This window comes from Saccoglossus kowalevskii, chromosome 11 (assembly GCF_978046115.1).
Source record: "Saccoglossus kowalevskii chromosome 11, keSacKowa6.1, whole genome shotgun sequence".
Classification (NCBI taxonomy): domain Eukaryota; kingdom Metazoa; phylum Hemichordata; class Enteropneusta; family Harrimaniidae; genus Saccoglossus; species Saccoglossus kowalevskii.
The window spans coordinates 13,978,822-13,991,855 of NC_140651.1; the positions used below are offsets into that span (position 1 = coordinate 13,978,822).

Consider the following 13,034-nt stretch of genomic DNA (forward strand, 5'->3'; position numbering starts at 1 on the left):
ACGTTATACTGAAACATGATTGGTTTCACTCATTGGTTGTTTGCAAAAACGTGTTTTCTCCATGTGCGTCGGGTAGTTACATCATATGACATAACCGGGAGTCGATGCTGGTCTGAAATTGAAAAAGCCAGTACCTCTACCAACTACCTTGTGACGTGCTAAGGCCTTCAAACATGAATTATATTTTAGTGTGTATGTCTGCAACCATGGCAGTTATTTACCGCGTTGAAAGCAATGTTCACAGACCACTTAGTGATCAAATTTTAAGACATGACAACTTAAGAAAACAAATATTTATTGGAAACAAAACAAAACACGACAACCAAAGTCAAACTGTATAAAATAAAAAATATATATATCACACATATACAATCCAAAGTATTAATTAAATAAATAAAAAAGTAGTTACAAAAGTACATAGCTAGGTTACCCATAATGCATTTGGTTCGGACGAATAAATCTATTGTTTCCACAAAATAAGGAATTTCGAAAACCTCGAAATGTTTGAGTAAATATTGCGCAAGGAACAAGATAGAGTCTTAACGTTTCACACATTTCAGTTTAAAGAGACACTTTACAGCGAATCAATACACTGTAATCAAATGCCATGCAGTCATTTAAAAAAAGATCATACCTTGCCGAGTTAAGTGTGATTAATGCTATAATATGAAATCCCTAAGTTAGTTGAAAATAACACATTCGGTTTTGTTATCTGATGATTTCCGGGCATATGATACGTGATGTCAACACCAATATTGAATATATTCAGCTTTATTATAAAAACTGTAGTATCCTGTATATAAAAATACCCTTAACTATTTTTAGCGTTTATTTCATTGGCTTCACTAAGCATTAGGTCATTAATTAATTATTTGTGGCTAAATTCTGTTCGAACAAAAACAATAAAATAGCGACAGACGTATTGATAACTATAGTGGCGTTAAAATTTGCAATAAACTTATCAGGTTATCGCTGGCCATTATTTTTCAACGCTCATATGGAAACCTGACAAAGAGGGCGCTGTTACCACTAACTCCGAAATGTTCACGCTGTGTTTTCTCCATGACAGGAAGCCTTTTTAGTAGTGTCCGATTGTGAACGTATTGTTATTTGGCCGAGTAGTTAATGCTTGAATTATAGGCACATTTTAATTTCTAAATAATGGTTAGTTTCTGATGTTTTTTTTATATTTTTTTATGAAGATATAAAACAAAAACAATATTCACAGAAAAGTAAACAATTCCGGTATTTCGGTACAATAGTGGAAACATTATTTATAGATTTATTAATGGTTCGCCGAACGTATTATGTGATTCATACTAAATACATTATAATATGAGGTTTTTACGAGAATACCGAAAAGTATATAAATATCCACGTAATAATCTTATATATTCCTCTCAAAGATACATCACGGGAATGCCTAAAGACAGAAAGTTTAGAACAGAATCAGCGAACTTCTTTGCGTGGAGTCCGGTCAAACCCTGGAGGCAGCCATGTTTGTTTTCATTACAAGAGGACACTTACGCGCATAATCGTTCCATATTTGGAATTCGCATTTCCTAATACGGTAGGATGAGAATATCCTGTAAAATACCGCAGAATTACGGCACGCTGTAACTTTATGTCGTTACGGTGACAGATGTATAATAATAAATTATTTTATAATAATGTATTAATTATCATCAATTCTTTTTATTTGAAAGTTTTTTTTTTCTGCTCCCTGGTTGGAATAACTGAAATTACCGAAGTGTACAAAATAACTGCTAGGTATGCGCACCTGTTGGGGACAAAGACGTGGCAGAGTAATCGATAACAGCTGCAGCAAATCAGATCATGAATCCGCGTCTGAAAATAGATGACAAGTGGTCACATGACGTCCGTCTTATTCTTTCCGTTTCAACTTGTGTATATATCATTATGTGGCTGGTCGAGTCATTCCAAGTGAAATCACATCATGTCTGTCGTTTATAATACAAGGTTTCAAAAATAAATTCTACCACACAGCGCTCAACGTTTCAAACGTCTCTTAATACGTTAAATTTCATGCGGACCGTCCATACTTATTTTACGACTTTTTTTATGTTTTGCGAATTTTATTTTTATTGTTGGGAGAAATATGTTGAGATAATATGATGGTAATGTACTTGGATTTTTGACATTGAACTCTGTGTGGAAGAAATTTAAAACATGATTAGTTCAATTAGAATGTGTTTGAAACTCAAGACAATAAAACAATATTATATTGAAAACTACATTTTTGAAAAAAAAAATAAAAAAAGTTAAGATACGGCGATTTCATTAGAGCTGCCGAATTCATGTGTTATTACGTAAAAAACTAGCATTCATTTCGAACCCACCCACGTTCAGAAAAATTATTGCTTATCGGTCCGCAGGATTTAGTGACAATATAAAATTTAACAACGCAAATATATTTTACACATTGCTGGATGCTAGCGTGTATTTCATTATTTAATAATTTTGACCCAAACTGACGTGCGTGCATAAACATCTGGGTGCGATGAGGCAAAAACTTGGTGCGGTAAAAAGGAGTTACTGTAACAATCATTGCAGCATCCACAGACATTGCCATGCCAACCGCATCATGCTTGTGATGTCTGCCAATACACACGTTGCCATGGTTATGGTTAGACTGACGTTTCGTACTCCGGGCTGTTCTGGATGTAAGCTGTGTTGTTAAACCCTCCCGTCAAACAGGGAAACTTTAGTGAACCGGATATAGCTGTGACGAAACAAACGTAGAAACAAAAAAAAAAGAGAACAGGAAAAAATGGGTTAGACAACAAGAACGCAGACACAGAAAAAAAACATGACTGCACAATGAAAACAGATACATAGAAGCAGGACATTATCACATTCCAATATACTACACATACATTTCTAGTTACCCACACACATATATATACGATTATCAAAACACAATTCAGTATGCAAAAGTGCACAGCTACATAATAGATGGTGTTAGAGAAAAATTAAACACACATGCAGTGTATGGATTCATTTGTTTGTGTACACTATTTTGCTTCACACAACTAGAAATACCGAATATGACGTTCCAGGAAATGACGTAAATAACACAGAGTGACAGTGTTTTCATTGCCTGATTGTATCTGCACATTTTCTGACAAGAAGCAAGACAAGTAGATTCGAACTTTTCAAATTAATTTGATTTTTTAAAATATCCATCATAATCTTATCGAATTAGTTATAATGATTTTGTACTTTTAAGTGCGTTGTAAACAAATGTTACGAAATAAATTTCCCGATATTTTAAAGTTATTTTCTATAACATTCGGTTAATTTCACCAATCTACAAGGGTTTAGTCTGCGAAATTTGACTTTGACTTTGACCTACATAAGTGTTAAGCTAATTTAATCTACTTTCCGATTGATTGAATGGTATCGATGGTTTTATGAAAGAAATGGACAGAGTCACGTGTCAAATGATGCCAAATTATCACTTAAAATAATATCACATATCCAATATTCACTCCGATTTTAGTTTGCCAGATAATTATTAAATATCAGATAAAAAAAATCAGGTTTTGTTTTAAAATATTTTGAAACATAATTGGTAAGAATATTCAAAATTGTTGTTAGTTAGTAACTGATTAGTATTAACTGATAGTAGATACTAATCAAGATTAGTAGATACTAATGGGTCCTAGTAGATAATAATTGGAGAGAGTAAATAGTATTGGCGCCTAGTAGCTAGTAATGCGATCTAACAAAGATGAAGTATGTGACCGGTTGTCACATAGTTGAACATGATGCCTTGGAGGGGGAGGGATCTACAAATTGAATTCTACTCGCTGATTTGTTGTAGTTTTGATTTCTCACTTGATAGGTGTACGTCGGCGCTGTCAAGGCGGTTTGGCAGGTGTGTTCCTGCCGCTCCTCTACCAGATGCGATGCTGGCTCTAATATCCACCACGGAGAGGCCAGATGTCAGACTAGGTGTACTACCACCGTGACTACGAGCTTTCAAACTCTCGACATCACTGTCGTCTTTAACCGGGGTCCACTGGTGCTGGAAGTCGGCCCTTCGCGCGTCATCTCCACCTTCGACGTCGGTCGTTTCCGTTGCTGGCTCCTCAGTTATCTCGTGGACGCTGTCGTGATGGGACCCAGCGTTCAGTGAATATAGCTTAGTCATGACGTCTTTGCCAATGATCGCTTCGAAGACTGCGCTCAGGAACGGTTCCCTGTTAAGGTGGTTTTCCAACTTCTTGCGCGTCCACTGAATATAGCGACACTTTTCAACGGCTGTAATAGTAACCTACAAACAGGAAATTACGTCAGTGTATAGATATATGGTACATTTACTTAGACAGGGATCCTTTAAAATACGTTTGAGTCGAATTGTGCTTTTAATTAGGGTAACAAAAATAGGATCACCGAGCTTTCTCTCAGGAGTAAGAAATATATTGGAAAAATGCGGTCGTGTATTATTCACATAAATCGTACCGACAATACTGTTAAAACATTCAAAAAGTTTTTTTTTCATTATTAGAAGTACTCTTCATTACTGCATGTTTGTGCAGTAACAAACTCTGTAGTGAAAAATGTGATCGTCAATAATCTATTAAGGTATAGGAACATAGGTGAGCTGTGTCCACTAGATTTGGATTCTCACAAAAACAGACCAATTATTTTTATGTCAAATGTTATTAACAGTAAATTCCCGTACCTGTAAATCATGTACGTTATTTTTATAGTACGTACCAGTAATTCATGTACGTTGAATTGATAGTACGTACCAGTAATTCATGTACGTTGTTTTTATAGTACGTACCAGTAATTCATGTACGTTGAATTGTACCACTAATTCATGTACATTGATTTGATAGTACGTACCGGAAATTCATGTATGTTGCATTGATAGTACATACCAGTAATTCATGTACGTTTTTATAGTACGTACCAGTAATTCATGTGCGTTGAATTGATAGTACGTACCATTAAATTATGTACATTGATTTGATAGTACGTACCACTAATTCATGTACATTGATTTGACAGTACGTACAAGAAATTCATGTACGTTGCATTGATAGTATGTACCAGTAATTCATGTACGTTGATTTGATAGTATGTACCAGTAAATTATGCACGTTGATTTGATAATACGTACCAGTAATTCATGTTAGTTGATTTGATAGTACGTACCAGTAATTCATGTACGTTGATTTGATAGTATGTACCAGTAATCCTTGGACGTTGATTTGATAGTACGTATCAGTAATAGATGTACGTTGATTTGATAGCACGTACAAGTAGTTCTTGTACGTTGATTTGATAGTACGTACCAGTAAATCATGTACGTTGATTTGATAGTAGGTACTAGAAATTCATGTACGTAACGTACATTTCATAGTACGTACCAGTAAATTATGTACGTTGATTTGATAGTACATATCTGTAAATCATGACCGTTGAATTGATAGTACGTACCAGAAATTCATGTACGTTTATTTGATAGTACGTACCAGTAAATCATGTTCGTTGATTTGATGGTACGTACTAATAAATTATGTACATTGATTTGGTAATGCGTTTCAATATATTATGTAACCTGATTTGCGAGTACGTACCATTCGTTACATTTTATTATAGAACAACGACTAATAGCATTATTAGCAAATAAATAATACCTGGAAATGGTTTCCCGACTCACGTGAGCAAGACTCCCATTCTGGAGAATCCAAAAACTGATTCTTGTTAACATAATGAAGAAAAGCGCCCTCTGCAGTTACCTTCATCCTATCGTGATAAAAACAAAAACACATGAACTATAAATTACGTAATTGCGCGTCCCTGTTCAGTTGAGCCAGTAATACATGTCAGTGTTGTTATGGAACGGTGTGATTCTCGTCGTTAACTTATTCCTTCCTGTTCCATGCCCTCATTAATCTTCATCATATGCAGTAATAAATCAACAAGACGATATAATATCGTTCCTGTGCTCACGACATCTTATCAATTTCAATTTTCATAAAATAATTTTGTTTTGCTTATTTATTTCAATTATTTTAACCTGTCGTTGTATTTAATGGGAAAATATGTTAATTTGCCAAAAATTAACAAAGAAGCTTTAGAAAAATACATAAAAATGTGCAAAATGTGACACAAAATTATTGGCGGGAAATTATAGTATTCAAAGCGTTATTATGTATTATTTTTGTTTCCAGTATTGTTGTTGTTCATATAATATAAGCAAGTTAGTGCGAACATTTCTTTAGTGTTTAACTGTTACAAAACATTATTTTTTTTATTCAAAAATAATTTACAAACCTGCCGGAAAGTAACAGTCCCAATCGTTCGTCCACCAGTGACTTCCCTTCCACGGCATAGTGACCAGTTTTATCAAGCTCGTACAATTCACCATGCCTGCCAACTAGTCGTTTGAACTGCTGAGGGGTGATGTTGAATGGTTTGAAAAATGTCTCGTACGCCTCTCCCAAATCATCCTCGAATTCCACAGGTCGGATGCCGTGAGCCACATACACCAGCTGACCGACGTTGATGACGAAGAAGACCAAGTTCCATCCCAAGGCATCGGGCCAGCAGCTTACTGGGCCGGCCCAGAACACATGGAAGAAAAACCCGATACATAACATGAGTCGTAACCACAATGTCTGATAGGTTCCGATATTCGCCGGTACCAAAAAGCCGAGCAGCATCCAAAAACCGCCGATTTGATAAACGCCATGCTGAGGATCAATAAAATGGACACAAGAACCGTCAGCGCCCGAGGCGTTACCGTGGGTGATTGCTTCTGCCGTGGTGAGATAGTCATTCGACCAAGTCGTTATGTCCGCAGTCGCCATCTTTGACAAGAGCTGTGGAAAATGCGAGGACGATTTAATGGCTTCTTTGCCGCGTGACGTCACACACTGTTCTTCTCAACCTCGTCGACTCCGACTGTAAATATCAGATGAAGACGTGTGAATCTCAAAGAGTTCAAAGGTCAGATATACGATGCCGATAAAACTTACTATGCATTGCATCATTCTATGCTAGGTGATGAGACTACTTGGATTGAGGCCAGCTACATAACGCTTTGACTCGGGGAGTCTACTAGTAAAAAATCAAAACAGAAAAAGATATGATGTACGTAAGATATGATATGCAGTCACATATTCTACACATGAACGAAGAACAAGATTACGTCACCCTGGAAACAGAAATCCGCGGTTAGATTTCCTCAATATTATCATACCGCCACATACATACACAACCGACTTTTCGAACACGCGACAATACATTAGAGTCAATGTAATAGTATCTCATTATTATGAGAATCATATTATTACAGAAAATGTATGTATCGCCGTTTCAGATCACCGTCTCTTCAGTTAGCCTACCGACGACCTCGTTGAAATTCGAGTGCTACACAGATGGACAATTTCACATTCCGCGGACCAACTTGAAAATGCTCATCTCAATTATCCGAAAAATGTGAAATATGTCTTCATGCAAAAAGAAATTACGACATTCAATTGACCCGTAAACAAAATCGCTGTCACTCCGAAAAGTATGTCCAACATAATATAGAAACCGCATGCATCGTATTTTAAGGCAAAGCGCCCTCTGTCGACGGATTCAAAGTATTTTCAGTGAGTATGAGTAGCTCGCGTTCTTAAGTATTTGTTATCTTTGTAGAAACAAATAAACTGCGTTTTGGCAGAGAATACGCCAAACCAATAAACACAGCTGGGCGCCATGCAGTATTGGGTGTCAATTGTGAGTGGTGTTTAGTCCACGAACGAGCTAATATTTAAGCATGGAGGTAATGGCCCTCCACGCCCCCGGGCCTTCAAGTTGTTATCGAATCAGATTTACCCCGTTTTTTAGCCAGTGCTCAGTGCTCGCACACGTTTTCCTAGTTACGGCTAACGTGTTTTTAGTTCCCCTTGCGCGACCGCAACTTTGGTTAGCGTGTCAGCCTGCAATTCAAAGTTCACGACAGAAACGTTAACACATGTGACCTTTGATCCCGGACGCAAATGTCGCCGACTGTGGAGACGGGTATGCTCATTTAACCAGAATTGTATAGAATGGTGTTCACACAGCGACCTGGAATTAAACTGAGATGGCGAGGTGGGGCAAACAAAAATAATAATAATTTCATAGTTATGTCACTAGTTTACCTTCCTCATCTGGGCATTTTTATAACTACTTCAAGTTTAACTTTAATTCGACATTTCTCACATTCGACATTCCCCGCGATGCTCTATAAGTTCTAAGCAAGCATCATTCAGAAAACTATGGTAACACATCATACGTCTACTATCTCATGACGTCACATAAGTCAATATTGTGATATCCTTTCACCATATAGGTGTGCATTAGTTATTGCTATTACTGACTCGAGACGAATGTGCGCGTTGTAAATGTGATGTGACACCACACGTTTCACTGACAGCTCATCAACTAACATATGTGGGAACTTTACATGAAATGTAATCAGAATGTTACGAGACAATGTTAACTTTATGTAAAAAATAAATAAAAAATGAACATGAAATGAACATAATTATATCTGATAGAATATTTTGATAAAACATCCGGTTATGACTTTTTTTTTTAGAAAATAAAACCCTCCTCTTCCTGGCAGTAAATATAGATGGATGGAATGTTGAAAATTTCTAACGCGCACCTGTCATGGATTTACTTGTATATGTGTATTTTCAGCATCAAAAAAAACAAAATTAAAAAAACAAACAAAAAAACAATACATTTTCTTTTACGATGTATCTTGCCCAAATATTTTTTATCGAAGTCAATTATTCAAACACGTTCAGAAATACTCAGAGTCATACGAGACGTGCGCCATCGGTTTACTGTCAACGGCTTGTCCGGTTTTATATTCGTCCCTGAGATGTGTATGTCTTAAACTCATATAGTTCTATTAGAAATATTCATGGAATGCGTCATAGAGAGATATACGATGCGACAACTGTAAATAGCGAACATATTTTATGTCCTATTCTCTGAGAACCTACTGCAAATGGTGAAACGTAGTCAGTTGAACGTAGCCAGTTGTTTTTTTATGAATACACATGTATTTGTAAATTCTGATCAGCGGCTGCTATACTGACCGGATATGAGCAGTTTTGATGAGCACAAGTTGAGTTTTTCTCTCATGTGTCTGCACAGGCCATTATATGTATCTGGTATTCAAGTCTCTCCGTGTCATTATAGATGTAACACGTATCGGTGACTGTGTAGGTCATTATAGATGTAACACGTATTGGTGTCAGTGCTGCAGGTCATTATAGATGTATCACGTATTGGTATCGGCGCAGGTCATTATATATGTAACACTTTTTGGTGTCAGTGCTGCAGGTCATTATAGATGTAACACGTATTGGTGTCAGCGCAGGTCATTGTAGATGTAAAACGTATCAGTGTCGGTGCAGGTCATTATAGATGTAACACGTATCGGTGTCGGTGCAGGTCATTATAGATGTAAAACGTATTGGTGTCAGTGCTGCAGGTCATTATAGTTGTAACATATATTTTGTCAGTGCAGGTCATTATAAATGTAACACATATTTGTGTCAGTGCAGATCATTATAGATGAAACACGTATTGGTGCCGGTGCAAGTCATTATAAATGTAACACGTATTGGTGTCGGTGCAAGTCGTTATAAATGTAACTAGTATTGATGACGGTGCAGGTCATTATAGATGTAACACATATTTGTGTCAGTGCAGATCATTATAGATGTGACACTTATTGGTGTCGGTGCAAGTCATTATAGTTGTAACACATATTTTGTCAGTCCAAATCATTATAGATGTAACACGTATCGGTATCGGTGCAAGTCATTATAAATGTAACTAGTATTGATGACGGTGAGGGCACGTATTGGTGTCAGTGCAGATCATTATAGATGTGACACTTATTTTTGTCGGTGCAAGTCATTATAAATGTTACTAATATTGATGACGGTGCAGGTCATTATAAATGTAACACGTATTGGTAACGGTGCAGGTCATTGTAGATGTAACACGTATTGGTGTCGGTGCAAGTCGTTAGAAATGTAACTAGTATTGATGTCTCGCTTTTTCACGTCAAAATACGGCCACAGGAAACACCGCCTCACTCGTGAAATAACTTCCATACCACACAAACACCATGGCCAGGCCATAACGTTCAGTCATATTCATTAATGTTTCCCCTTTAAAATAAATATTTTATCAGCTCGCTTCCCATCCAAGAAACTAACTCAGAATACAGCGCCGCCATCAGAGAGGTGGTGTCACTTGTCAAAGTATAAGCTACATTACACGTATGGGAAGCATGTCCGGCGCTGGAGAAACTAGTCTCGCTGAATTTCCGCACCTCGTTCGCGATACATCTAATAGCTAGACTATTGGCCAACACCACGCCATGTGCGTACGCTGCCTGACAACCACTGTATTATCGAGCGCAACTTCGATGCGACTATAGTTACAAATTATAGCAAATGATATTCATAAATGTATTTTGTAGCAAATTAAATTGACAAAAAGTCATGCGTTGCCATAGCAATGTCGTTTAAGGCCTGTTATATTTTTAATATCGGACAATAAACGTGGTTATTCCTAGTGAATAGGCGAAGATTAACCAGAGGAACTGATGCAGCAATCACCGTCAGTCATTAATCATTTCATTAAACACTTATTAATTATGACGTCGCCCGTCAGTGTATGGTAATGTAAATTTCATCGTCAGTTTCGCGGTGATAAAAGGACGCGCATGCGCGGGAGATGGCAAACCTCTGTACAGTTCGATTCGTTTATACCTTTCCATATACCAATCATACTAAATATCGGACGATCTCTCGCTTCATTTGACTTAAATCGCGTAATTGAATATGCTCAATAAATTTTGAGAGAAACTGAGACTGATCATGCGTTCACTTACCGTGACCATCATCGAGCAGAAGTTCGCCTTCTTTTATATGGCCCACGAATACGAAATCTCCTACCGTGACCACGGCCAAGAGTCGTTATAAAACGTACTACGTGGCTTGTTGAGCACCCCTAAGTCAACGTATTATTTATCAAGAACTGCTATTTTGAATGTAAAATACCCGAGTAATAATTTCAGACAAAACTACACGGAGTCGAAGAGGTTGTCTTTATATGACATTTAAATGTGAATTAAAAAACAAACTAATTCGACCGAACATGTTTTGGGCACTTTTCTTGTAAATTTCCATCGTAAATATGAATCCATCAATAATAATTAATTAATTAATGGATCAATCAACCAACTACTAGTCAATATACTGATCAATCAATCAATGATCTCTCTCATCATAATCGACTCAATTGACAATTTTATTTTGAAAAGTCGAATACCAAGCATATTTTTCCGAAAGATTTTAACTTAACCGAAAAATGTCAACGTCTCTGTGGTCAGGTGTGTAAAAATCCAATCAGTGTTCAGTGTTTTTTTCCGGTGTTTGTGCAATTGTTCATTCCTGTATTGTGCATATGCAACGTGTTGAGAACAATCTTAATGATACCCACGTACTACTACACAAACATAAAATTTATTCCGTAAAATACGGGCTCGCGTTTACTAGTGGTAACCGATATAGTCCATATAATCGTGATCTTCGCTGTCAATTTGAAATATTTTGCAATTATTGTCTACCCCAGAATCACTAGCTAGACATAGGTATTTTTTGTTTTTAAAATCGTGAGTTCAATTTTGACTAGCTGTCTTTGCTTCATGTGTACATAAGGCTGTACTCCCGACAAATGAAATGATTTGTTTAATCTTGAGACGCTTGCACGATTCATTAGTTTTCGTAAATCCAACATTTAAATGAGAAGTTAGGTAAGTATATAAGACATCGTCACACTTAGATGGTGAAATATATAATTTCCTAGATAACTTACTTTAGTGCCATTGCCGTCACACCACGTCGTGTTCGATAACAAACGCGTGGAAAATACATTGTCATTATCTCCGCCAATTGAGAAGGGGTAATGTATTCGGTAGCGTTTGTTGGTTGGTTTGTCTGATTGCAGAACAACTCAAAAGTTATTAAGGGATTCTCGCATTTGTTTTTTAAAGAGGGATTGATCTTGACACAGCGAACTTATTGAATTTTAGTACAGATATGGTAACGGTTATCATGGAAACGGCAATTTGGAAACGATTTTTATTTATAACATAAACAAATCTATAGGCGGATATCTATCTATACTTAACGCAAGGATCAATCCAAAACTAATAGAGATGTAGATTTGGTTTCCATCGAAACATTAATTTCAGGAATACTTTTTCAATTACAACTCAACTGGTTACGGGTTGTTAATAACAATTCATCATCAACAACAACGGAGTGTACTTGAACTTGGTCCTTGGCACAAATAGTCTCCATCGATTTCGACCCTGTGCCAACCTTTCGGCTCCAACCATTGTCAGCCCACACATTTCCTTTATATCGTCACTCAGTCTCATCTTCGGTATTCACCCTTCCTCTGTTTCCCATTACCATGCCCATTAACAATCTCTTGTCTAAATAAGTGACTAATTGAAGGAAAGCTAGTTTCCCCTTGTTCATGATATTGAGTAGTCTGTTTACACAATTTATTCTTTGCAGTACTTCTTCATCAGTTATCGTTTCTGTCCAATTTATACGTAGTATCCGCCTATAGCACCAAAGTTCAAAGCATTGTATTTTCTTTTTGGCCGAGTTTTTGAGTACCCAGCATTTAGATCCGTATGATGCAATTGAGAAAACTAGGGAGCTCAGTAACTTAAGTCTAACCTTTGTCTTCAATTGATACACCTGTTTTTTTCATATTTTGGGTTGTGCAATTGTGGCTCTCTTGGCGATTCCAATTTGCGTTTTTATCTCAGGCGAGTCATCATTTGTGTTCAGGTGAGGACAGCTTCTAAGTATATAAACTGCTCGATTGCTGTCACAGTATTTTAATTAACGATAACGACCTAGTAGGACACATAATAACACACAACGTACGTGGGTTACGTAACCGTT

At 36.8% G+C, this 13,034-nt stretch overlaps 1 protein-coding gene across 1 annotated transcript; it reads right to left on the reverse strand.

Moving 5' to 3' along the window:
• Positions 1-278: 278 nt before the first annotated feature.
• LOC100329051 (popeye domain protein) lies at positions 279-6,925 on the reverse strand. Its single transcript, XM_002734990.3, has 3 exons — positions 6,316-6,925; positions 5,676-5,784; positions 279-4,300 (listed from the first exon to the last, which is right to left on the reverse strand). The coding sequence occupies exons 1-3, from the start codon at positions 6,849-6,851 to the stop codon at positions 3,827-3,829; spliced, it is 1,119 nt and encodes a 372-aa protein (XP_002735036.2). The 5' UTR covers positions 6,852-6,925; the 3' UTR covers positions 279-3,826.
• Positions 6,926-13,034: the final 6,109 nt, after the last annotated feature.